The sequence below is a fragment of the Anastrepha ludens genome, chromosome 6 (genome assembly GCF_028408465.1).
Source record: "Anastrepha ludens isolate Willacy chromosome 6, idAnaLude1.1, whole genome shotgun sequence".
Classification (NCBI taxonomy): domain Eukaryota; kingdom Metazoa; phylum Arthropoda; class Insecta; order Diptera; family Tephritidae; genus Anastrepha; species Anastrepha ludens.
This window is the reverse complement of record NC_071502.1, coordinates 41,052,317-41,079,840: the sequence shown is the minus strand read 5'-3', so window position 1 is coordinate 41,079,840 and position 27,524 is coordinate 41,052,317. Positions and strand designations below refer to the sequence as shown.

At 35.7% G+C, this 27,524-nt stretch overlaps 1 protein-coding gene across 1 annotated transcript in view; it reads right to left on the bottom strand.

Moving 5' to 3' along the window:
- Positions 1 to 27,524, bottom strand: part of LOC128868675 (uncharacterized) — a 174,826-nt gene that overhangs the window by 53,441 nt on the left and 93,861 nt on the right. The window contains exons 3-4 of the mRNA XM_054111020.1: positions 17,434 to 17,593; positions 1,627 to 1,695 (exon numbers count right to left, since the gene is read on the bottom strand). Of these exons, the coding sequence (XP_053966995.1) occupies positions 1,627 to 1,695; positions 17,434 to 17,593 (229 nt within the window). The remainder of the gene's footprint in view (positions 1 to 1,626; positions 1,696 to 17,433; positions 17,594 to 27,524) is intronic.

The window sequence follows — 27,524 nt, the reverse complement described above, 5'->3', positions numbered from 1 at the left end:
GGTGATCTTCCTCCATTCAATTTCCAAACTCATAACGGTGTTTACCGGTCACTTGGTGTTCGGAACTCATGCGGAGAAGTTTGGACTTCCGTACAAACCCCATTGCAGCAGAAAGAGACTGTTGAACACTTTCTTTGCAAATGTCCGGGTCTGACGGCTAGCCGCTTGAGGTTCTTTAGCGTGCGTTTTGGGGGTAGCCTGTGACAGTTCTCTCGCCTAGATCTCTTTTCCCTCCTCCACCCGGCACTCTAGAGCTACATGTAGGATACCTTGGTACTCTTGGCATCTAACCTACCTACCTTCCTTTGGCATATAATAAATTTTATAACTCCTGTGCAAAAATCGCAACTTGTTTGGTGAGGCACCCTAATATACAAACATACGTACATATGTGACTCTAGCAAAATAAACAGTAAATACTCGAATTGACTGCAAAAACAAATAAACAACAAATAGCATAAATAGAGAAGAAGAAGAAGATGAAGAGGAAGTTGGTTTAGTAACCAAACACCAAAAACGATTCATGGAGCGAGCAGAGTAGCGTTGGGTGACGCTCGAGCAGAAGAGTGAACCGACAATCCACCACCAAACCATTCCATAATATTTATGTGCGGAGGCCAACATGTGTATGCGATGGCAATGGTGTGGAATGGGTTAATAAAGAGTATTTGTTGAGTTTTTCCAGGCGTATTGCCTACATTTCCTGCTTCAACCCAAACGCCAACCAAATGAGTGGGGGCTATGAATGAGGGGATCTATAAACTGGGCTGGGCGAAATATTGGCTCGCAAACGCCAAAGGCCGCAATTCACTAAACATCTCCACACAGTATCGTTCACATTCCGTTGGGCGCTGCCGCTGTTGAGTGGTTGTTTATTTCAATTGCGTGCAGAGATGGACAACTGAATTGTCTCTGCAAATGGTATCTGTAACTAAAGAACCAAACCTTCACTGGCCAGTTAGCCACCAAATATGCTTGTATGTGCGTTTGTGTTGGAATGCGGCTGGAGAGTAATGTCCGTTTCAGGAAATTAAGTTGCCACATCAGCTTTGCGCGTTTTCTGCCACATAACAGTTACATCTAATACATTGACGAAATTGACTGCTCGCCTGACTGACTGAATGTCTGGTGACCATTGACTATAATGTGTTGCATGGTTGGACTCTAAGTACCTACTTTATCTGTGCTGGCCACATAAATATGTTCGTCTAAAGCAGTGTATGCACTGTATGTGTGTGTATAAGAAATCTTAATAGAAAACTGTGTGTGCGCTTTTATTTTCATTTTAATTCGATTCAAACTCCGGCGCGTTATAAACGAGTTTCACTGACAGTCGAGAGTTTGTCGTTCGTAATCTGTCCTTTTTCTTCTGTCTTCCATCGTTTATCGCCCTTGTCAGCTATAACGACACTTTGACGTTGGCGGCGCCACTAAGCGCATACTTAGCAGTTGCATGGGCTCTAATACGAAATTTCGCTTGGCAGTTCGCCGCTTAGCTTTTACCATTAATTTCGTTATTATTTTTGTTTTTATATTTTTTAGTTTTTGTTTTTTGTTTTTTTTTTTGGTTTCGATTTCCTTCTTTTTCGATTTAGCACTATTACCAACAAATGCTACGGTACTCACATTATTAACCCTTTCCTGCAAACGGGAAAGCGCTTCTTCGAGCTCGATAATCCGATTTTCCAGTACCTCCTGCGGAGAGAGTAAAAAGAGAGAAAGAGAGTGCGAAAGATAGCAAAACAATAATCGATGAGTTAAAAAAATTTTGTTACACAAATTATAATTTTTTGTTTGTTTTTAGTTAACATAATTATTTACTTATATTGCGATAGTGGTGGTTTTTATTGTTAAAAAAGCCGAATATGTTTTGTTTTTGTAATACACCAAATGGGTTTTGTAAGTGACACCGCGTTAAACGTATGTAAATGAAATAATTACCGTTTTGTGCTGTGTAAATTATGAAGTAAATTGTGTGATTTAGTGTTGGTGTGCAAATAATAATAAGATGGTATTCGTGATGAGTACAAATACAAACACCAGTACACAGATAGAACAGACAGATGAGCGAAGGATGAAATCCACATAAGTACACTAATATCTAACATAGTATGGGTTCCTTATATTTACATTCGTACATTTGCCGCAGGTATGACTCTACTCTATGGGCACTACAGAGTAAAAATTACTAATACTTCTATGGGGAGATTTATGCACTCGTATTATACATAGTATGTATTTAGGCGGAAAATATTAAAATGCTACTAGACAAAGAGAGAATAGTTTAAAAAGAGCTTATGAGTTATACATACAGTCTGTGTCAGAAGAACAGAACTGGGTTTTTTTCTTGTAACTTTAAGATATATTTGGTTCTGCTTTTTGCTGTATAATAGTCCCACTCAAGGGCTACGACACCAGCGCTAACTCAGGTTAGTATCGTTCGAAACTTTGCCGTAAACGCAACCAAACCGAAATGAGTGTGAAGTACGCGAAGTGTTTTAAGGCGGTATTTTTATGCACGCATCCGAAATTATATTACCCCGCGGCTGCAAAAGTGATTAAAAAATCAAAAAAGTTTATTGTGATGTGGAACCAGTGGTATAAGGTGTACAAAAATGTTGATGACTTTTCCGAGGGCGGTTGGAAGCAAGTGATGACAAAAAAGCAGGATAAAGTGATCGTCCTACTTTTTAAGCGGGAGCCTTCTTTGTGACTACGCCAAGCACGATCAGTTCATGTTAAAAAGGGAATAGATGTGAGTATAACACCATCGAAGGTCAACTGAAGGAGGCGAACATATCCTACTGTCCCACATCATCAAAACCACTGCTATCAGAAAAACATATTGAGAAACAAAAAACAAGTCAGTATTGGACTGGCCTTCCTAGTCCTCAGACGCGAACCCCATTGAAAATGTATGGGGAACTATGAAAACGCATCTTGCCGGAAGGCCAGTCCATGATTTAAAGCAACTCGTGCGTCAAGTTCACAAAACCTAGTCCTGTCGACGAGCTGGTGCAAAGCACGAAGAAGATGCCAGACTATACTCGTCAACGATGAAAACTACGCGGCTTATAGAGTAATTGCGACTCGTAGTTTTGTATATACTTTCATGTAAAAGAAATTTTAAATATATATCTTTTATATTTCGTGAATAATTGCGGTTCCTTTTTTCTGACACAGACTGTAGATGGATTGTGCTGAATTTCAAAACTGTTTACTACACAGGGTCTTTCAAGTGTGAGAGTCTATAATTAATGAATGAATTAATGAAAAGATTATTGTTATTAATATTTAATTATTACAAATAAATTTACAACAAATATTTCAACGTCCGAGCAACTAAGGCTAACATCGGCTTAATAAAACATATTTTCCAAAAGTCGATGCTTATGATAAAATTTTGGATGGCATCTGGGCCTACTAATTTTCAGATATGTAACCCGGGTATTCATACCACATACTATAATAGGATTAGGGAGGAGGTTATTGATAAAACCCTAATGTTAAATTTAGGCTCATTATGGGTTGATAACTTGAGAAGCGTATTCACAGTCAACATAGAACCATCTAAACGACTTCCTTATAGCAATGCAAGAAAGGAAAATTGGAAAAAGTTCTCTAAGCTTTAGGTTAGATCCCCTGAGAAGGAAGAAACAACTAAGCTCCAGCTTGGAATGAAATGAATAAAGCTTCTCGTAAATCTTGTTCAGTAAGCAGGCCCCAAAAAACCGAACAAACTTATGGTGAACCCGGGTGCTGAAAGTACTAAGAAGAGATACCTTTAAGAAGGAAATAAAGAAAGTAATTTACTGCTTTATTTATTGCAGAATTTGAGGACACATCTGAGTTCTAGCCCTTCTGGAATTCAGATAGACGAACTTACAAGGGATATTTTCTGTGAAACTAAGGCAATCTGGGCATCCTTGCAACCCTGCAAGTCAGGAGGACCAGACGGAATTATACCAATGATGTTGCAGCAGTCAATAGAAACGATTAATACTTATATATGGTTATTTAAGATTTTTGGGAATCCCTATCTTCAGGGTACATTCCTAATTCATGGGGGAAGGTGGGGGTGAACTTTATTCCCAAAGCAACAGAACCGGGCGTAAAATTTCAGACCAATTCGTGTCTCTTCGTTTTTACATTAGAAAGACAGATTGGTTTACAAATGTATCAAGAGCACTCCTCCTCCGCAGGCAATGTACAACTTCCGAGCGTATTTCTGCTATGAAAAAGCTGATAAAAAAAAACTGCGTGTAGCGTACTACACATAAGGGAAGTGAAACTGTCAAGACAGACAAAGAAAGAGGGAGAGACCTGAGAGAGAATAAGAGAAAGAGAGAGAGAAAGAATATGTATATATCTAAATAAATTCACAGCATTTGCAGAGAATACAAATAGACAAAATTTACAAAAAACGGAGAAGGGCCGACCGGTGTAGGTAAACGCCAGACACAAAACAACAACTACGTGGCAACAACGCGCACTACATACTCCGAGCATTTATCACCCGCACAAACGCAGCGATTCCAGGACCGCAGCAACGGCAAAATTACCGCAAGACAATACCAATAAATCCGACGCCGGAATAGATGTCACTTTATAGTAAGCACAAGCACTAGTTAGGAAACGGAAATAAGCGCCAAAAAACAGGCACAAAAAAAAAAAGCCAAAAAAATTGGGTCCAAAAAACCCCCCAAACAGTAGGCACCAAGGAAATATAATGCCAAAAAGTAGGCATCAAAAATATATTTCCTACAAGTTTGTATCAACAAACAATCGCCAAAATGTTGGCAGTGTTATTTCTCACTAGAAATTAGCAACCACAAGGAAAAATAGCCTAAAGTGTATCTAAGGTATATATAAGGTATAACTCTCTCTCTCCTTTTCCTCTACGTTATATCTTTTTTCTCTCTCGCGGAACGAAAATGCCCAAAACGTTGCATGACCTTGAAATTTTACTCTCCATTCCCGCTCGTCCATCGACGCCTAAGAAGTTTCACTTCAAAAAACCGTCGCCGGCCCCTCGGAGGTGGCATAATATTGTATATCCCTCCAATTGTGGAAAAACATCAGCCGCTCTGACTACGCAACTCTATAAGTACGTACATTTGTATTAATAAAAATATTTTATATATGTTTTTCCTAGTTTTTTTTATTTATTTTTCTATTTGTTTCCTTACTTCAAATATATTGTAGTAACTTTCATTCAGTTTTCCAAGTAAAAACTAGTTAACCATAATTTTGTAAGCATTCTTAAAATGGTTATAGGAAGTATTAAGATGTATTTACACGCATCATACATATTTATAAGCTTACTTTTATAAGCATTTATAGAAAATTCTGCGCTACCTCTCAGCACAATTGCATGCCCAGAAAACGTATTGCACATGCGCACAAGTGCTCGATCGTTCACATGAACAGGCTGGCTACAAATAATAACAATCACCGCGGTGCGCGTCACGCATTACTGCACTTGAGTATTGTGCGTTTGCAGTGCAATGAACTTCCACGCAATCAAAGCGTAAAGTGCGTCATAGTGAGGCAATGAAGTTGTGCTACTAGCCAAGTCCATTCAAGTTCACTTGCCACATGTTGTTATATGTATGTGTGTACGCATATATGGGCATGTATTTCGAATAAAGTAAGAGCAGAAAAGCCAGTGGGCAGCAGTGGGAATCGAAATAGTAGCAGTAGCAACTAGTGGTTGGCTCCTTCTCGTTTGGCGCGCCGAGAACGTGACCATGCATTTGGCTGCATAAACCAACGGCGAGTTGGGCAATTTTCATTGTCGCGGTTTTTGCGTGATATTTTGCTTTGTAGTAATTTGTTTTTATTCTTTTTGTATATATTTTTTAATTTTTTTTTTTTTTTTATGGTAGGCTACTTGTTAGTGCGACTGATAAATGCGCGCTAGCGAGCTATTAGTGAAATTACAGGGATCAAAGAGTCAACAAAGGAAGAGAGCGCAGCCTTAAGGCAAATATTCAAAACACTTACAAAGGCATGCATACATTGCAAATGCACACAAACACACACGCACATACACTCACATGCTAAAGTAAGCTTTGTACGTAAGCACTTAAGCCTGCCATTTGCGGCAGCTGTAACTAATGCCGCATTGTAATTGTACGGTAGACAGCAGCAAAGCACTGCCTCAATACTTAATTGTACACTTCTGCGCTGCCGATTGCAGCAAATCTGCGCTTTTGAGCATGCGCAAACACCCCACTGCACACACGCACACAAACACATACACGAGCAACATGTCGGCTTCACTTAGACTTAGCCTAATGCGGATTGACGTTCGGGCGAGTATAACCGCATTGCCGACTGCATTTTCCTTCCATGTGTCGCCTCATTGGTAGTCTACTATGATTGCATACTGCGAGTATAACATAACTACCTATGTGGATGCCTGATGCCTGAGTATCGAGCATGGCTTGTGGTTGCGGCGACCGTCATTGTGATTTCTTCGCCAGTCATTGCTGCTGTTACTCTAGCTTTTGCTGCTACAAGTATTGCTGCTGTATCAATAAGCATTAAATATACAAAGGAATTGCGTGTCTGCCACAATCAGCTCATTGTCAGTGGTCTTGTTAAGTCGTTACGTGCACATGCACTCGCTTCTTTGGATGGCTGTTTGCAACTACGATCGTTAGTTGTTTGCCTTTGATTGCTAAATACGAGTAGTTAACGCGTTTCAGGTGAGTTGTGTTGTAATTGCATTCTGCTGCATCACTTACACAGTTGCTAATCAGAGTATTCAATAAGAGAATAGGCTAACAAAAAAAATATATAAAATATGTACTTAACTATTTCAGTTATTTGGAAATGAATACATTTATTTTCACATTTTTGTTCAAATATCTGAGCTACGGAATTTGGAGCTGCAACAATTAACGTACAGTGCAGTTAAACTTCCATAACTCGAACGTACGAGTATATGTCTTGAAATTTTGAACTCAAACCAAAACTAAGGAGCTTTTGCCCCATCCACTTTAATTGATGTTTCTTGAAGTTTACACCTATACAGCGTTAAATGTTTATGGCAGGGGGACTTATTGACTATTTATTTATATGTATCTTATTGAATTTTAGTAGTTTTTTTGTACAGTTCATTAGGCATTGTAAACATGTTTACGGTTGGCTCGAAGTTGGACGAAAGAGTATTCTGCGAGGGAGCTCATCATCAAGCTCAAATTTAGGCTTCCGTATTGTAAAACTAGTCTGGGAATGCCTGACTTCTCTCTCGATTACATCCGAATATTTCGATATTAGACTCATTTGCGTTCTCGATCACAGTGGTATAGAACGAAACTGGTGCGCTGGGGACCCTGGAAACGGTTTCATCGTAAAATGAGAGGATTGGCGTTCGCTTGAGAACCTGTGGCCTACTCCTGTAAAGATGCAAAGTCGCGAGATCGGTCTGGCTACGGGTAGATCGTGGGCGCTCAAAGCATGTTTTAAGGCCAACAATGCCGCAGTTCTCGAATTTGGTGGGTATTATTACCGGACATTGTCCGTTAAATGTCCATACGGTGAGACTTGGGATTGCTTCAAGTCCTTTCTGCAGAAGCTGTCTGGAGGAGGACGTGGGATCATCTCCGCACCTTCTTCTCAGCTGTTCTGCTCTTATCGAGCAAAGACATAAATATTTGAGCTTTCACTTTCACCTGCGGGTATTGTGGATTTAAATATCACACAACTTGTGAATCTTTAATACGAACGTAAAAATCCACTGTTGGTCGCCATCCTCTAATCCAAAAACTCCTTTTTCCTTTTTCCACCTGTCTGGTACTGCATTGATGTTTGACATTTTTGTTTTTTTTTGCTGGCGATCGTGTACATTTTCTCCATTTAATGAAATTGGGTGTATGGAAGAAAACACCCAACACATTCAGCAAAAATAATTACCAAAAATTAACGTGATTTTTGAGTCACTTGCACTTGCCTAAATTTAATGGAATAAAAACTGCATAGTCGATTTTTTCTATCCTTTCACTCTTTTTGGGTGTTTGGGCCTAGCCCTTCCTTCTATTTGTGCTGTGCGTCTTAATGTTGTTCCTCAAATGGAGGGATCTACAGTTTTGAGTCGACTCAGAACGGCAGATATTTTTTATGAGGAGCCTTTTCATGGCAAAAATACACTCGGAGGTCTGCCGAGGGGCAACCGCTATTAGAAAACCCTTTTTCTTTATTTCGGTGTTTCATGCACGGAGATTCGAACCTGTTTAATCCGAATGGAAGTCACGAAACAGCCCATTCATCTACGGCGGCCGCAATGGTATAACGAAGTTTAAAACGTTGACAACTTCGTCGGATGAGGTTAAAAAAATATACATGACCAAAGCAAGATCAGAAGTTCATTCATTTATTTATGATAAAGCCGAACTTATCGCTGCGTGAAGTCGAAGCAGCTGTAAGGAAAAGTGGTGTTAATGTATCCAAAGACATTTGCGTGCAGAAGACCTCAAATTCCGGAGCGCATTAAAACATTCGCTGCTCTCATTGTCACACATTGAAAAAAAAAGACTTGGATGGGTTTAGGCGAATTCAGAATGAAATTGAGCAAACGTAATATTCATGGTTGAATCTTCTTTTTGGGCAAATAGATGCACACGTCGGTCGGTACTGCTAATAATCGACAATTTCGACGAACTGGCAAGTAATGCAAGTAAGGTTCATGTTTGGGGTTGCTTCTCCGAAAAGGATTTGGCCGATTATTTTTGTTTACCGACAATTTGAACCTGCGAAAAGGTGTGGAAGAATAGCTCAACCTTGGATTTTACAAGCAGGCAACGATACCAAGCATCGAAACCGAAGGTTTGTAGAGTGGAAATAGCGAAATGGGATTGAAATTAAATCTTGGGTTGGCTTTCACAGTCTTATTGAATATGTTTGGAGAATAGTTAAGCAAAAACTCAAAGGAAAACAAGTATGGACGTTCAAAAAGTAATCAAGGCAAATTCGATTGATGTGGAACCGATTATCTCCACAACTTGCGTAGAAATTAACACAAACTATGATTCGATGATGTGATGCCATTATACCTTACCAATTATACCTTTTATTGACTATATTGCGTGTAATAAATATTATAAGCAAATTGGCCAAATAGTTTCCAACTTATGGCGGTCACGCCTCTATTAGACATGGTTAATGGTAGTAAAGGGTTAAGGTATAGGCCTTTAGCACTGCGACCATATTGATCTATTGTGCACCCTATGCTGTCTGTTGACTGTTAAGTATGCTTATGAATTGTACCAGCTCCTTCTGAGGGAGTGATTGAAGGTCTTCATCTGTAAGCATGAACTTGTTTAAAAAATTTTTCCTTCTATGCGTCAACCCTGGACATTCGATGATGAGATGTTCTATAGACTCCTCATCTTCGCAGCAAAATATGCAGGTGCTGGTGTTAGTTATGCCTAATTTATGTAAGTGTTTGTTGCAGGTGAAGTGACCCGTGAGGGCGCCTGTGAGAGTGCGAATGCTCTTTTTGTTTAACATGAGGTCCATGTTAGCTCTTTTAGCATTGAAACTTAAGAACTTTTTGGATTGTCTAAGACCCTCTACGTTGTTCCAATGTTGATTTATTAGAGTTTTGGCGCAGTACTTTACTTTTTGTTTTAGGCTGTTTTTGTTAAATCCAAACATGGGACTAGGTCTGATGAAATTTACATCTGCCCCATTTTTGGCTTGAAAGTCTGCCTTTTCGTTGTCGTCATATCCCTCATGTCCAAGTACCCAAATGAATGAGACATTGTTTTTGGATGCCAGGTTATTGAGTGCCTTGTGGCATTCTAAGAGAGTTGTTGAGTTGTAGGTATAGCTATCTAAAGCTTTTAGAACTGATTGGCTGTCCGAGAGTATTCTAATCTTTACTCTCTTGTAGTTTCTACGTTGCATGATGTTTGCTGCTTCCATTAATGCATATAATTCCGCTTGGAAGATGGTGGTGTCCCTGGTGAGAGTGAATGATTTGTGGATTCTGGGCCCCACTACTCCTGCTCCTACACCATAAGGTGTTTTTGATCCATCAGTGTACCATTTTTGTGAATCACCATTCATCCATTTTGGGTTTGTTTTCCACTCGTTCCTCTCAGGAAAGGTAACTGTGTATCCTTTTGTGAGACAGAGGGTTGGGTCAATGTGGTCTGAAACTTGAGCCATGCTTATGGTGTTTTTGACTTTATTTAGGATACTTAGGTGACCGGTGAGGTTGCCAAATTTGAAATTTTCTTTCATGTGTAGCATGAGTGCTTGCGTAGCTGCTTCCTCTTGGATTGCTATATGAAGTGGTGGGAGATTAAGGAGTGTTTCCATGACAGCTGTTGGGGTAGTTCTCGTAGCCCCTGTGATGAATAGGCAAGCAAGCCTTTGTACTTTTCCCAGTTTGGTTATCGCTGTTTGTTGGATAGATTTGTGCCCCATACAGTATGATTGGTTTAACCATTTGGGTGTATATCCAGAGGGCCATACTAGGGCTGAGGCCCCAGGATCTCCCTAGTAATTGTTTGGTTGTCCACAAGGATTTCGTGGCTTTTTTTGTTATATTATTTATATGTGATTCCCAAGTGAGTTTTTTATCTAAGGTTAAACCTAGATACTTGACCTCTTCCTTTAGTTTTTATTTTTAATATAGGAAACTCCAACTTTCTTTTTCTTGTGAAGGGGATTATTGTGGTTTTGTTAGGGTTGATCGACAGCCCCTCCTTTTTACACCATTTCCATGTAGCGTTCAAGGCATTTTGCATTAAGTCTGTTAGTGTCCTTTCATGATTGCCTTTTATTATAACAGATATGTCATCTGCATAACCAATGGTTATAAATCCCTTATTGTTTAGGTGCTGCACCAAGTCATCAACTAGTAGGGACCATAGCAGTGGAGAAAGAACTCCTCCTTGCGGACATCCCTTTACTGTTGTTACATTAAGTTCAGCTTGGCCTAACGAGGCTTTAATAATCCTCTGATTAAGCATTTGGCCTATTAGACATACTGCAGCATACTTCGTCTTTAACTTTACAAACACCTGTTTCCGATATAACTGTATAAAGTATTATACTAAAATGCACAGCAGCCAATATTTGTGTTTAGATTTTAAGCTAAAAAGACTTTACAGTTTTTAATATAAAATTTGCTTAAAAAAATGCTTGCAACTTCTGAGCAGTCTGACGGTGGTTGAAGTTGAGACAGAAAATCACCGAGTAGCTGGACAATTAATTTCAAAAAAACAATATATTATATCTGATTTTCATGCAGCGCTACTCAAGTTCAAAAGTTCAACTCTGAATGTAATAACAATTCTGAAGAATATTATTTTAAGACCTCACTTGAATGGAAAAATAAAACCAAAGTAACGCACGTAAAGCCAGTAACCAACCAAGCCCAAAACTTGCGATGTAAGCGATTATGACTATGATGTATTAGACAGACATTCTGGTTATTATCGGCAAACTGACATCAAACAGCATGCGAGCGCTGCGAGAGGTCCACATTAATACTCGTGCGCACCAAAAGTCAAATAATATTTAAGAAAATGCATATGCTTTCAGGCGCGTACATAAGTCTGTACTATCCATAGGCCTGCACTTAGGTGCATATACTTTTACATACAAACATATGTATGTTTATGTATGTATGCACATCTGATATGCGTGTGCATTTTTACTTGGGAGCGTTCTCAGAATGAAACACAGGTGTTGCCTCGAGTTGCATGTCATGCCCACGAAACATAGAATTTCGCCTCGTTCTAATTACAGTTGTTGGTAATTGTGCTTGCTGTTATTCTTGTTGTTGTTGTTGGCCGACTGTTGCTGCTTCAAATGTCGGTTGCAATTGAGATTATGCTTTTCCTTTGTGGTTTCATGTTTTTTTTTCTATTTCATGTTTTTAGCTTTACATGCTCCACATGCCCCCTTTGCTCTACACACACACATACACGTACTTAGAAACATATATATTATATGAATGTGGACTATACTTTGCTTTTTTAGTGCATGAAATTGCTTCATCAAATGATGCATCATTCTATGTGTATTCTAACAGATATTTTTACCGTTAGATGACTACAACAGAAAGAAGGGTTGTTGGTAAAATGTATTAGCATGTAAGTGTGTATGTATGTCCCTCGTAGTATGCAACTCTTAAGAAGGAAAATTAGTTAGTTTACGAAATAAAGCAAGTCACTCATTATTTCAAGTATATAATTAACCCAGTTTTGAATACGTAATCTTGAAATTGTTGAAGGTTAATAGCTAAAGCATATTTGTACGTGACACTCGCTTTGTTGGGGCGAAAAGGAGATAGTAAAAAGATTTGAAGTATGTAAGTACGCACAGATATGACATTTAATCCCGAACCACTGAGTAAATAGCGGGACTGTGAGGCGTTCAAATGACGATACCGGGACTGAAAATTGTCTCTTCGTCTATTTCTAACGGTATTTTATAGTAGCCGAATGGGTTGGTGCTCGACTACCATTCGGCATTCACAGAGAGAACGTAGGTTCGAATCTCGGTGAAACACCAAATTAAGAAAAACATTTTTCTAATAGCGGTCGCCCCTCGGCAGGAAATGGCAAACCTTCGAGTGTATTTCTGCCATAAAAAAGCTCCTCATAAAAATATCTGCCGTTCGGAGCCGGCTTGAAACTGTAGGTCTCTCCATTTGTGGAACAAAATCAAGACTCACAACACAAATAGGAGGAGGAGCTCGGCCAAACACCCAAAAAGGGTGTACGCGCTTTCATATCTTTTATTTATTTATTTATATGGTATATATCCAGCCTAGTCCAGTATGTCTAATAAAGTTTTGCACTTCTTAGTGAGGTAACTGTCTGGTTAGGCAAAAATGTGTCTACCTTTCTATAAAAGTCTATATTTATTCCGATAGCCAAGCGGCGAATAAATCTCTTTGTGCGGTTATCACTAATTCGCTATTTAATCGGTCAAGGAAAACTTCTCTATGCTAGTTGCTTTGATCACAGGCTATTGTATCCTAGGTTGAAATACTCAAAAATTGAACGTACCTCAATTCGACCATTATAGAAGCCGCAAAAATGATGAGGACAATAGTCTGTGAGACACCTTCTCTATTACTACCCCGCGTACCAAGCCACGAGGTTTAGATACTTTGGCTTATTGTTTTTGAATGATACTGATGACCTTATGGATATAGGTGTCAGCCAGATCAATGAGTTTGCACTTTAAACAAAATGGTTTAACGAGGAGTAGCAGATAAAGTGCTATGTATGTAAAGGGTGTTTTTTTAGAGGTTAGGTTTTCAAGATGAAATAAAACGTATATAATTTAATGTTATGGCCAAGAATTTAGCTTTATTATAAAGATAAGGGTTTGCCATTATGTTTTAAAAATGATTTCGGGCAAGTGGCCGCCGCGGCTGGCTCGAATAAATTCCAGCCGAGAGGCTCAATTTTCGACCACTTTTTGCAGCAATTGGGGCCGTATGTCAGCAATAACGCGCCGAATATTCTCTTCCAAGACGTCAATCGTCTCGGGCTTATCTGCGTAGACAAGCGACTTCACATAGCCCCACAAGAAATAGTCCAGCGGTGTTATATCGCACGATCTTGGAGGCCACGCCAAGGTCCACAGGTCCACGGCGCGAGATAATGCGCTCACCAAAAGTTTCCTTCAATAAATCGATTGTTGCGTTGGCTGTATGGCATGTAGCGCCGTCTTGTTGGAACCAAAGGTCGTCCACATCAACATCGTCCAATTCAGGCACGAAAAAGTCATTAATCATGGCTCTATAGCGCTCTCCTTTGACTGTAACATTATGGCCGGCTTCATTTTTAAAGAAATATGGACCAATGATTCCCTCTAAAGCACACCAAACAGTGACTTTTTGAGGATGTAACGGCGTCTCAGCAATGGCTTTTGGATTATGTTCACTCCAAATGCGACAATTTTGCTTATTGACATACCCATTCAACCAAAAGTGAGCTTCATCGCTGAACAAAATATTGTGCGATGCGTCGCGCGAACCGAACCATTATTTTCGTAATAAATTTGCACGATTTGCAAACGTTGTTCAGGTGTAAGTCTATTCATTATGAAATGGCAAGCCAAACTGAGCATAAATCAAGTGACAGCTGTCAAAAGACTATCTACGAAAAAAGTAGTGCCAACTTGAAAACCTAACCTCTAAAAAAAACACCCTTTAGTATCACCATGGATCGGCAATAGTCTTAGTGAGATGATTTAGAGATCGAAGGCTATTTCTACCAACTTACCTACCTTAGTATTGATAATTGCTATGCTGAGGGTCATTCAAGTTTTACTTTAGAAACTATGTCGATTGAACCGTTCTGTTCGATTATTTGTGAAAACAAAAATTTCACTTGTAAAAAGTTTGTGGTGCAACTTTTAAAATCTGTACAACTAAAACTCATTATTTCTTCAATATTCTAGCACATAATAAAATTTTACTAAGACTGTTTTTCTGGCTTATTAGAATTTTCGGCGGAAGAGACCATAGAATGGAAACGTTATTAGTTAAAAAAAAAAAAATTAATTACAATAATAGAAAAAAAAAGAAAAAAAATATGGCTGGACGTACGTGTTTAACAATGATAGGTCTTATATAGGTCCACACTGTACGTAGGTTTTTGAACAATTAAAGTATATTAGTTGTTTTAAAGTAGGATGCTATATGTAAGTTGTTTTATACCAAAAATATTCAAGGGTCTGTAGGGTTCTATAAGGCTAAAACTGTAACTTACCACATTATTCTTCAACACTCCTGCGAGTAAACTTCTCACTCGATCGATTTTGCTATGAGACTATTATGTTTTACTTTTATAATGCAACCAGATACATTATAATGCGTGGTTTGAGAAAAGGGTTATTTTACTAATACGGAAATAAGTAATAAAATAGCATTGCTAGATATTTACACTTGGAAATACGAAATACGAAAAGCTAAAGCTGAAGTTATCATATGAATGTAGAAGTATAAGCATAGATAAAAAATTATATACAAAGAAATATGAGTATGAGAAACCATTTAATCTATGTTATTAGCTTTAATTACCATATTAAATTGTTATTACATTCGTTACCAATTATTCCATACAGAACCCAAATGAAAACTACTAGATCGCTAATACCCTTTTAATGCGTACTTCGTCTTTAATAAATACCACAAAAGGCGCATTGATTAGTTTTAAGCAACATACCTATTTAAAAAAATTGTAATTGGAAAATTAATTCTTGAAAACTTTGTGTCCGAATTTGCATAAATACCCTAACTAATAAAAAATTATGCAGAAATATACATTTGTGTTTAAAAAAAAAATACTTGTGTGAAGTTGTAGTTCTAAAAAAGTTTACATTTTGTTAAAATAGCTTTCGTTATTTCATGAACCAGCAAATTCTCTCCTAAGGCACTCTAAAGACACATATTTCGGGATTTGGTAACCCTGGTGTTGCAATCAGGCAACTGACAGTTGTATCGCAAAGTTTGACATTTTTTGGTTTTTACGTACCCCAGAACGTTTTGAAATACCAGCGCTATTTGTGTTGTTTACAGTAACTTAAAAGATTCATCTCGGTCCAAAAATGGAATTAAATCGTGAACATTTTTGTGCGATTATTTTTTGCAACTTTCGACGTGGATTAACTCAGCAACATTGCATGGATGAACTTAATTCATTTTTTGGCGATGAAGCCCCATCAAGGACCAGTGTTTATCGATGGTATGGTGAATTCAATCGTGGTCGTAGTTCACTCCAAGACGAATTTCGTGAAGGTCGTCCAAAATCAGTTGTTGTTCTGAAAATAATTGATGCTGAGCGCGAACTGATATTGAAAGATCGTCATGTGACCTATCGTGAGATTGAGACAATCTTAGGCATTAGTGGGACCAGCATACATTCAATATTGCATAAACATTTGACTGTCAAAAAAATTTGTTCGCGTTGGATCCCACATAATTTGTCAATCGCTCAAAAAAAGGCTCGTGTGGATTGGTCGAAGGAAATGCTCAAAAAATACGATCGCGGGGCTTCGAAACACGTCTATGACATCGTGACAGGTGATGAATCATGGGTTTACGCGTATGAGCCCGAAAGTAAACAGCAGTCGACTGTATGGGTGTTTTAAGATGAGCCAAATCCAGAAGCACTTCCAAGCAAATGGTCGCCTGTTTTTTTCGGAAAAACTGGTCATGTCGCAACCGTACCACTAGAACAACGCAGAACAGTAAATTCTGAGTGGTACACAACCATTTGTTTGTCAGTTGTCTTCCAAGAAATTAGGAAAACCAATCGCCAAAGACGGATCACTCTTCACTAGGACAATGCGAGCTCTCACACATCGGCTCAAACAACTGCATTTTTGAGCACCTAAAACATCGAATTAATGTGTCATCCGCCGCATAGTCCTGACTTGGCATCGAATGACTTCTTTTTATTCCCGTACGTAAAAAACAAACTGAGAGGTCAACGTTTTTCGACACCTGAAGAAGCGGTTGCGGCATTCAGAATGCATGTTTTGGAGGTACCTCATTCAGAGTGGCAAAAGTTCTTCGACAATTGGTTCAAACGCATGCAAAAGTGTATAGATCTTCATGGAGAATATTTTGAAAAACAATAAAGTGATTTTCGATGATTAAAATTTGTTTTTGTTCTCTAATCCCGACATATAAAAGGCACCCCTCGTATTCCCACCGCATATGCCTATGAAAGAAAGAGTAAAAACTGTTACACAGCTTAAGGGGAACTGGAGAACTATTTTCTATTTTAGTTTCTGTAGACTTTACGTTATTTTTATGTGGAGTTTGCCTGAGAAGAACTCTAGTAAAATTGTCTGAGCAATAATTGCCTGGAACATTGTAACCCTATAGCGATCTTAGAACTGCATTTTTTCATATCTTAAAGGATCTAATGGGTTAAACTATTTAACATATCGCACCCTAAATACAAAAGGGTCACAACTCAAAATGTACCTTCTGCTCAAATATGAGCGAGACGTTATCAATAAAACGGTCCGCGTATGACATATGACAAAAATAAATTTTTTGTTTTTTGGTAGGACTGTTATAAGCTTACATGGCAAATTTCAGCGTGATATGTCACATAGTTTGTTTTCTGTGTTACTGTAAACAAGTCAAGGGTGCGATATGTTCTTGTTTCCCAGAAGGTAGTCAATAATTGAAAAAATTGGTGATACAGGTTTAAAAATTCAATTATTTGACTTACTTTATAACAAAAAAAAAAAAACATAACAAAACAACAAGAAAGCAGTATGATGAAAGTTATACCAACTAAGCTCAAAGTTTGCTTAATGATAATTTTTGTTTAATTTTTTCTTTAGATCTTATCAATGCGCCCTTTTTAATTTGTTAGTTTTTACCTACCCAGATTTATGTATAATAATACACTGTTTTTTTGTTTGACTTACCCGATCTTTTCGACTTTGCGCATCGGAAATATCACTTTCCTGTGAGTGTTGTTGGTGTACTAGCTGGATTTTCCCTTGAGATATTGTAATATAATTCGTTGGTGGCGAAAATGCCTGTATGTCGTCCTTGTCGTCATCTTCTTCTTTAATATCTAGCGTTCTGAAAAAAAAAAAAGATGAAAATATCATGTAATTTTATACATACATACATAAATCAGTATGAGCACTTAGGTGCCCAATAAGTTGTTTTGAAATTTGCATAGATGATTTGAATAAATAATTTTCTGAAGTTGTTTATTTCGTTTTTAGCTGAAGTTGAAATATCGATAGCCCAAATAAATCAAACAGTATAGTAGAATTGTGCGTTTTATTTAAATTACGGCCTTGAGTTCAACATTTTGAAAATATTAATTTTCCAAAGGGTGTGACAAAAATATACGTTCCTATAAGATAAACAAGTTACGTTCCAAAAATATAATTTTTTTCTTTCTTGCTACACTTTCGTATATATTGAAAACCTTTTCCAACTAAATATTGAACGAGTTTGTGGAGCTCTGAGTACATAGTAACTCTCCTATACTCCTACCAGCTGATTTTCTTATGATGACTTCTCAATGCTTTCCATTCTTGTTTAAACAATAGCATCGCGTTCGCAGTCTTTACCAGCGTATTTGCAGTCATAAATTAGTCTAAGCTCTTATTTACTTATGTACATATGTACATAGGTGTTTAAGTACATAATAGATTTCAAGTTTTCGATCGTAAAGCCACAGCTTGTTTGCTTAATTTCTGTGGTATTAATCGCACAGCGATTATCTAAGCAAATAAATGTTTACTAAGCACTCTTTATTTTTTCTAAATTCGATACAACCATTATTTACATACTTCTTAAAATACACACACATAAACAATTGGTTGCACATAAGCCGATAAGCTCGCATCTAAAGTGCATTGAGAACATTAGCAGCTGTTCTTGCACAGAGAAGGCTGTGCGGATTAACCAATTATCGATTATTTCTTGTTGTTGGAAAAAGGTAAATGGGTTAATTGGTGTAGTCAAGTATGTAAGTGATTACACAGCAAGATAAGTGTGGCAACGCCAGCTGTCTATACATTTCGTTTCTATTGAAAAACATAATACTTTTCGCCCTCGAAAGTTTAGAATATGGAATCCAATTATGTATTAGATTAGGATTTGGTAATAATAGTTCACACTACAATGCATACTCAGAAGGTTTATATGCTAAAAATATCTATATTTTTTTTATTTATTTCCCATATTAATCAAAAACCTGTCTTTCTGACAATAAGTACATTTTTTAACAATTAGAAAGATTTTAGATATATTTTATCATGGCCAAGTCGAATACAGTTAAAGATATACAGTGATAAGATTTTACACGGAATATTTATTTTATTATATTATATTTAATTTAACAGGTGAATTTTTTATTTTTTATATTTAATTGGTCAAAAGGTCACTTGGTCGGGCCCTCTTCAGACGTCGTATAGTTTTCTTTTTCTAGTTGTTAAAGTGTGTTGACTAGTTGAGCTTGTGCTGGTTTTTTTCTTATAATGATTTCTTTTTTATATCTTTTAACCCCTTTTGTATACTATAGATCATTTGGAAACAATGAGATATTTCCCAAAGGACTCAGCAAATATTTTGTCATATTGATCTTTTGATTTTAGCAAGTTCCGTTATATCGACGTTTCTCTGTACTTTCTAAACATTCTAAATTCTATGCCCAGTTATTGTATTCTTATACAAGTGACACAAAATTAATCACCCTTTGGGAAGATTTATAATTTTTGTTTTTCAAATGGCGTCGTATGTTATACATATTTGACATTTCTTAATTGGAATAACTGCAGAATACAAACATACAAGCAATAGAGCGCGTAAAGGTCAAAATAAAAATTTCCGTCACCCAAAATCATTTTTTTTATTACGTAAAAAAGTTATTCAAACACAAAATTAATTTTGCTCCAACTTCCCAATAATTTTCATACAAATAAGATATATTCCACTAGAAATATTTGTGGTTACTATTGGCTCGTGTCTAAATAAGCTACATACATATATAGGTATATATATATACACATAATTGGCGCTTGTATTCTTTATTGGGAGTTTGGTCTACCTCCTCTTATTTTTTGGTGTGCGCCTTGATAAAGTTCCACAAATGGAGGACCTACAAGTTTAGGCCGACTCTGAAAAACAGAACATTTTTTAAGAGGAGACTTTTTCGTGGCAGGAATACACTCGGATGTTTGCCGTTGCCTGCCGAGGGCGACCGCTTTTAGAAAAACACTTTTTCTATTATTTGATATTACATGCCTGGAGATTCGAACCTGTGCGCTTCCAAATGTCACGTACCAACCCAATGCGGTTATTCCTGTAAGTTAGTTCTGATTTTCACGGATATATTCACTCTTTACTTCAACAGAGTTAGTTTTTTAATTTCTTACTACCCCCCTGGTACTTGAAACTCTCTATTTCTTCAAAAACGTATGGGACAGACATACAGTGGCTCAATAAAGAACTCGGGCATACATAGCATGCGGCTTCAAATTCAAAATTTTTGTAAGAAAGACAAGTTAAATATTTTTAAATAAATTTTTATGTGTTTCTATTGGGTGCTCAAATAGAATTTTAAAAATAGTAACAATAATTCACATATCCATTGTCTCCTTGTTATAAAAAATTGATAATGCATCACTTGCAAAATTGGTGTCAAAAAAGAAGTCGGACATCTGGCATTATTGCAATTGTTTGGCACTTTAAAACGGGGAATCGCACAATTAATTTGCTCTCGGTAGAACAGAAAAAAGAAAGAACCAAGCATTATAAATTAAAATAAAATTTAGTCGTGCCTTGTTGAATAAAAGTCCATATTATAAACATGGGTAGACAGCGTGGACAAAGCTCAATTGAAGTCTGCTTTCGGATGCAGATGAACGGTGGATAGTGCAACAAATTGAGAAAAATCCAAATTTGAACGATCCTAAGGTCGCACAGAATTCGCCCAACACCTTAATATTAACTGCAACCCCGAAAGTATACGAAAAGTGTTGCAAAAGAATAATTATAATGGAAGAGTTGCATGAAACAAATTTTTCATTAACCGACAGAAGAGAATAAAATTCGCAGAGCGTCAAGGGGAGAAGGATTTCGAGCTCTGGAAGCGCGTTTTATTTGCAGATGAAAGCAAGTTTAACATATTTAACTCAGATTGACAATCATATGTATGGGGAAGACCTAATGAAAAGTTGCTAGAAAAAACTTACGTTCGACAGTTAAACATGGGGGTGGATCGGTAATGGTATGGGATTGTATGTCCACTGCTGGGACTGGAAATTTGTGCCTCATTAACGGCAAAATGGACCACATACAACAACTAACAATTATGAAAGAAAATTTGGTCCAAAGTACTAAAAATATGGGAATAATGGATGAACTTTCAGTACTATCATGACAACGATCCCAAGCATAATTGATGCCCGTCTATGGTTTATGTACAACTGCTTTAAAGTACTTGACACACCTCCACAAAACCAGCCATCAATGTAATTGAACATCTGTGGGGTCATTTGGAAAACCAACTAAAAAAGCACGTTATTAGAAACAACAAAGTCATAGAAGATGCTATTAAAGAAGAGTGGCGGAAAATAGATCCTTTAACAGGCAAGAAGCTGGTCGAATCCATGCCAAGAAGACTGAATGCTGTGAAAAAAAATAAATGCTTATCGACTAAATATTAATTATATTGTTGTTTGTTAAATATTATTTGCCTAACTCTACTTTATATAAATGTCCGAGTTCTTTTTTGTCACGTATTTGGCTAAGTTTTTATGCTTGTATTTTCTATGTACGAATGAGTCAAATTTTGTTTATCCTTTTTGTAGTTTTGAGCAATACGCTTGAAGAACGAAATGTGACACATAAACGCAATTGATTTGCATTTTAATATATATTTTTCTTTTCTGATTTAAAATCATATCACTTGGGTGCCCGAGTTCTTTTTTGAGCCACTGTAGTCACATGTTCAGGCTTCCAACTTTGCACATCGCGTGGCGTTTTCATTTATTTGATCTTATCGACGTTAAATGGAGTCTGACAGCCTTTGCTTTCTTTGTGATGTTAGAGAAGAATGGGAAGGAATATATACTCAAAACTTTACAATATGTCGTAAATCGTCGACTGATGAAATGGGAAATTCGGTATGCAACAATTTCCAAATATGTACATAATAAAATTGAGTATGCAAAACAGTTGGGTGTGTCAAATATTTGCTTGCGTTATAAAAGAATAATAATTTACGAAAACGATTTTTATTGTTTTAGTGATTGTTATTGGCTTGTACAACGATTGGTTGAGAATGAAAAAAAGCTCCTAATAGTACCAAGCTTATTACGCCGATACTTGATTCAAGAAATGGTAGTGCACATACACACCAACATGCAAACAAACATACAGGCGAACATGCATTCGTATGTGTTTGAAGAGCTCATTTATTTATATATATTTTTTAATTTTAACAACAGCGTTCAACGCCTACAGGCCCTACATGCATTCGTGAGCGTTGCCTCATTTTGGTTAGTGCTCGTTCGATATTAACTTTTTTTAAGTTTGTAAAAAAAATTTTTTTTTTTTTTATTTTTACTACAGTAGAAACTTGTTTTTCCTGCTCTCCGACGATTGATTTTGTGCGAAGTGAAAAATTTCATTCATAAGCATTTTCGTGAAGTGTTGACTTGCATGCTGAAAGATGACGGCGGCAAAAATAAAAAACAAAAAAATAAAAAACAAAACAACAACTGCCGGAATGACTATTACGATTGCGACTGCAACTATCTGTTGCTTTTCGTTTACTTAGACAAGTCGTCGGGCAAATAGTAGAAGTATTCATATACTAAAACCCATGTGTGTGAAAATACAGTGGTGGTCAAAACTATGGTAACATGTTTTATAATTTTTTGGATAGCCGAAGGCCTGCAGCTGCTAGTGCTAGAAATTAATTTTAAATTTGTAATTTATTTACTTTTTTAAATAGATAATAATTTTTTGGCTCGTGGGTATCCGTTAAAAAACAAAAACATATAATAATTGAAGATAAACATTTTTTTTTTAATACGATTGAATTTTCTAAAAATAAAACATATCGGTGAAATAAAATATATCGAAATATAGGAAAAAATAGTGCCTTTCGTTCTTGTCTGTTTGGCTATAATTTTGCAATCGCTTTCTAACTACGTAACCTTCCGATAAGCTGGATACTTCAAATTACCTTCCGAGACTTTAAAGATTAAAATTTGTTAAAAAAGTCTATACAGCCTACAACAACGTGAGACAGTAAGAGTTTTTTAAAGAACCTTAAGGTTTCAGAGAGTTGAATTTTCAAAGAATCGTTTCAAATACTTGGATTTAATATAGAATTCGAACGAAAGAGGGGAAAAAACAATTTTTTTTGTGCGTTTTGCAACGACAAATAATAATTTTTTATAGTATCCATTGAAAGAAAGTTCAATTATTTGTTTTTTTTTATAACTAAATTTAAAATGGATGCATTGATTTTGAAATGGATTTAAATAATTAAATTGATGAGAAAATAAACAACTGAGTATGCAGCATTACTACATTAAAGCTATAGTTTCACGTGCATATGAACATTTATATTTCAGAGGAAATCAACCGCCTATAAAGGCTTCTGAATAGATATTATAAAATAAATTGTCAACCTTGGTTTTTGGACTTGTAGAACAGATTATTCTATAAACTTTTAATTCACACAGAAAGTTAGAGATTGACTTCATTTCTTTCGGCAAACAGATCAAAAATAATAGAACAAGTGACGTATTGTGGAGTTCTAGGGGAGGGGGCCCAGTTGTGACGCGGGTTTTGAAAAAAATTAAAATTTTTTCCTCAGTTCCGCAAATTGAAAAATGAAGAAGTTTAACATTTAACTATTAACCAAACGCAACTTTTCTCCAAAGAAAGTATGTTTATTTGAGTTACTCAAAAAATTTTGGAACAAATTTTTTGAGGATAACTTTTTTTAGGACAAAAAAAAAGTGGCCCAGTTGTGACGCACCTCAAGAAATTTACTGGAAATGAGAAAATATGAAAGGAATGTCATACCAATTGTTGTGATTTAATGATTTATTTATTTTGAAGGCTTTCAATGGCAAAAATAATGAAAAATACAAAAGAAAATGCCCTTCAATGGCCATAAATGACAACGATTTTTATTCATCATCGTCATCTAAATATTCCTAGTCGTCGTCCACGTCACTTTCGCAGTGTTTGCAAGTGAAATAACTTGCCTGCATGTTGGCGCACTTCAAATGAACTGGACGCTTGCATACGTTGCAATTGATCGAGTTGGCAGTTGGTTTTTTTTAAACAACAACAAAAATGTAGGAATTCGGCAGTTCTATATGATCGTAGTGCAAAAAAAAGGTGCGTCATAACTGGGCCACCCGCTGAGTCACAACCGGGTCACGATGCTATTTTGTGTATGACAAGCAAGTTTTTTATAGACACCACATAATCACATAAATCCATATAGAATCACAAAATATACGGCAAATACAATATTTTGATGCATTACACTCGCCTTTTCACTGTTAATTTCACAAAATTTTGGTACTTTGAAAAAAATCAAAATAACTTTTTCGCACGATTTTCAACACGATGTTTGGTGCGTGTATACACAATGCGACTACTAACGTTGGAGTCTGCACAAAAACTGCTGAACGTCAAACGAACATGATTGGCAGGGCTCAAACTGTCATTTTCATACCGCATGTCAAAAATATTTAGCTGCGTCACAACTGGGCCTGCGTCACAACTGGGCCCCCTCCCCTACATTTATTTTATTTATAAGAAAAATTCTCGCTTTCAATAATTTTCGCCACCAGTGTAATGCATTTGCAAGTAATCTGAACAAACACGCCTACATACCTATATACATCCATCTGTAAGTTTCATGCATGTGTGCTAAGCAGCAGCCACGTTGCAGTCAGACAGGCAGCCATTAAGTCTGGCTCGGCTACGTAGCGGATGAATGATGATGGCTGTTCTGGCATAGCACTACTGACACACACACATACATATATATATAAATACGTACAATGTTGCAACTTCTCTGTATGTGCATATGGATAGGTGTATGTATGTATGTACGTAAGCCAAATGAATTGACGAATACTAGTGAGGCAAGCAGTTGCATGTAGCGAGACAGCCAAATAGTCGGTTGGCAAAAAGTCATTGCAATGCACATGTGAGTCTGTCCGTCCCCATTCGTGTATTTCGTATATTTTTCAGCCTGTCTATTTGTCAGTCAGCTTTAGTGTCTATTTGTATTGTAACTTGGTTTGTTTGCGTTTGGTGAAAAAAAGTACAAACAAAAAAATCAAAACACGTTATAAATATTTTATTTGTATTTGTGAATGTGTTGTATTTTTTATACTACTGGTTATTTGGCGTTTTGTCTTGTTTGATTTTTAATTTTTCGATTTTCTCAAAGCTGCAACGGCTTTGAATTTACGACGACTGGATCGCCAACGCAATCGTGGTAACGCAAATGGCAAGATAACAAAACCAAAAAAAAAAACACAAATTGAAAAACTAAAAAATATTTGTTTAAACCAGCTGGAAAGCAACAACAAATAAGAAAATTTTAATGAATGAAAAGTAGGGCCCTTCGTTTTTGGCAGTCATTATTTTGTATGGTGTATCTGCACATATACAGATGTGTGTGTTTATATGTATGATTGTACGTGTGTGCGCGCATTTAGTCTGTGTAGTGAAAAATGAAAGTTACAAGAATAAACTATTAAATTTTTTATTTTTTATATTTCTGTTATTTTTTTTAATTGAAGAAATGATATAATTATATTCACAATCTTAGGGGAAAGCTTGACTAAAGAATAAAATATATTTTTGCAATTGATCTTAAAGTGGGGCGTCAGTTAGTTGCGCCTTGAATTTTGGGTCACCGTTGCTTAAAATAAAATTATGTAAGCATTTTTTTTCCAAGATTTAGAAAAAACTAATTTTATTGTTGTCAAACGGCATCAGCACCCAAGTTATTGTAAAATGAATGCAAAATATAGGGTCAGCTAATGACATAGAGACCAGATCAGTATCGTCTCAAAATGGCTTAGTTCTGAGACTAGTTTTGAAGCAACTTGCTAAACTGCAGGGTTATACTGCACATACATTTTCTGTTTCTAGTCTTCCCAGTATTTCAGTGCAACTATGCAAATGGATTTACATTACATTTATGGATGCTTGCATTGCCTAAAGTGAAAGCGAAAATACAGCGTGTGAATTTTTTATTTCTAAATTATTTCATAATTGCAGGTAAACACAAAGATGGCGCAATTAAACCATGTTATCAAATAACTGAAAATGTCAACTTTTGTTTAATAAATATTTTAGCCTTTCTCTTTGCCAGCTTTCTTATTGTTTTCCTCAACTGACTAACCAAGCCGGCTCCCACAGCTTGGTATAGTTATAATATAAAATATGAAAATTATAATATTACTGCAATACAAGTAGTAAGAAGTAAAGCAGAAAAATAATATTTTAAGAAAAAATGTCTTTATAAAAAAATTTAATTTTGAGGAAAAATGGCATATTAAGAAAAACTGCATTTTGAGAAAAATATAAAAGAAATTTTACAATTCCATATAACGGAGAAAAAATTGTTTATGAACCCAAATACTAACGAAATAGCATTTTAAGGACGAGGAAAGTTAGAAATAATAAATGAAAGTACAATAAAATTTAAGTTTATCACTCTAAAACTAATGAAGGGATTGGAGACCAATACAAGCAGAATATATTCTACAAATATCTTAAGTTTTATATATATAAGTAGGTATATCAGCATATGGAAGCGATTTTATAACAAATACTTTTCGGTTCTTTTTAACATTAAAAATTTTTTTTTTAATTTTTAGAATAAAATATACTTTAAACAAAGTTTTTTGGGAAACATTTTATTATTTTGTTCATTGGCTCGCAGTACTCATTTGAATAGATAGATATATAAAACAAGTTCTTGATAAAAAAAAATAAGACAAAGGTATTAATTTTTTATCTAAAATTTAAATTTTCCAAGAAAAAAGAACAACATATTTTTCAAAAAGTTATTAATTTTTTTCTACAATACAAAAATTAAAAAAAAAAAAAATTTTTCCCAAAACAAATAAAATAAATTTTTCAAAAACCAAAAATTTATTTTTTTCCTCAACAACATAAATTAATTTCTTTCACCATAAATAATAATAATAATACATTTTTCCAGATAAAAGAAATTTTTTTTCCAAAAGAAAATTAATCTTTTTTCAAAAAAGTTAAAAATTAAAAAAAACCGAAATATTTCACTTTGAAAAATTGTATGCAAAAATTAAAATAATTTTTTTCCTAAGCAAAATTAACCTGTTGTTTTGAAAAAAAGTAATTTTTTTTTCCAAAAGAAAATTAATCTTTCTTAAAAAAGTGAAAAATTAAAAAAAACCGAAATATTTCACTTTGAAAAATTGTATGCAAAAATTAAAATAAATTTTTTTCCAAAACAAAATTATTTGTTTCTAAAAATATAAAAATGTTAAGAAACCAAAATATTTTACCCTGAAAAACTGTGTGCTACAAACAAAAGTACAAGTTTTTTCCGAAACAAAATTATTTGTTTCTAAAACTTTAAAAATGTTAAAAAAAACGAAAATTGTATACTAAAATTTTGAACATTGAATAAATCTCAAAATATTAAATTTGATTGAAATTTTTTTCAGTTCCCTCCTTATTATACAGAAGGCTCAAAATTAATCAATTTTCATTAATTGCAATTTTAGTTTTAATAATTCTACTAATTGACTTGTTAATTTATTGTAGTGGTTTTACTTTAATATTTGACTGACAAAATTATATGGCGGACACTTGAAAATGCTTCAAAAACGAAAACCGTCAAAACTTTAAAAAATTTCCAGCTACGAAAAATAGCTTTCAAAACTTTAATGCAAAATGCTTGAATAAGTCTCAGAAACCATTAAATCTTGAAACTTTCGAGACAAATTGG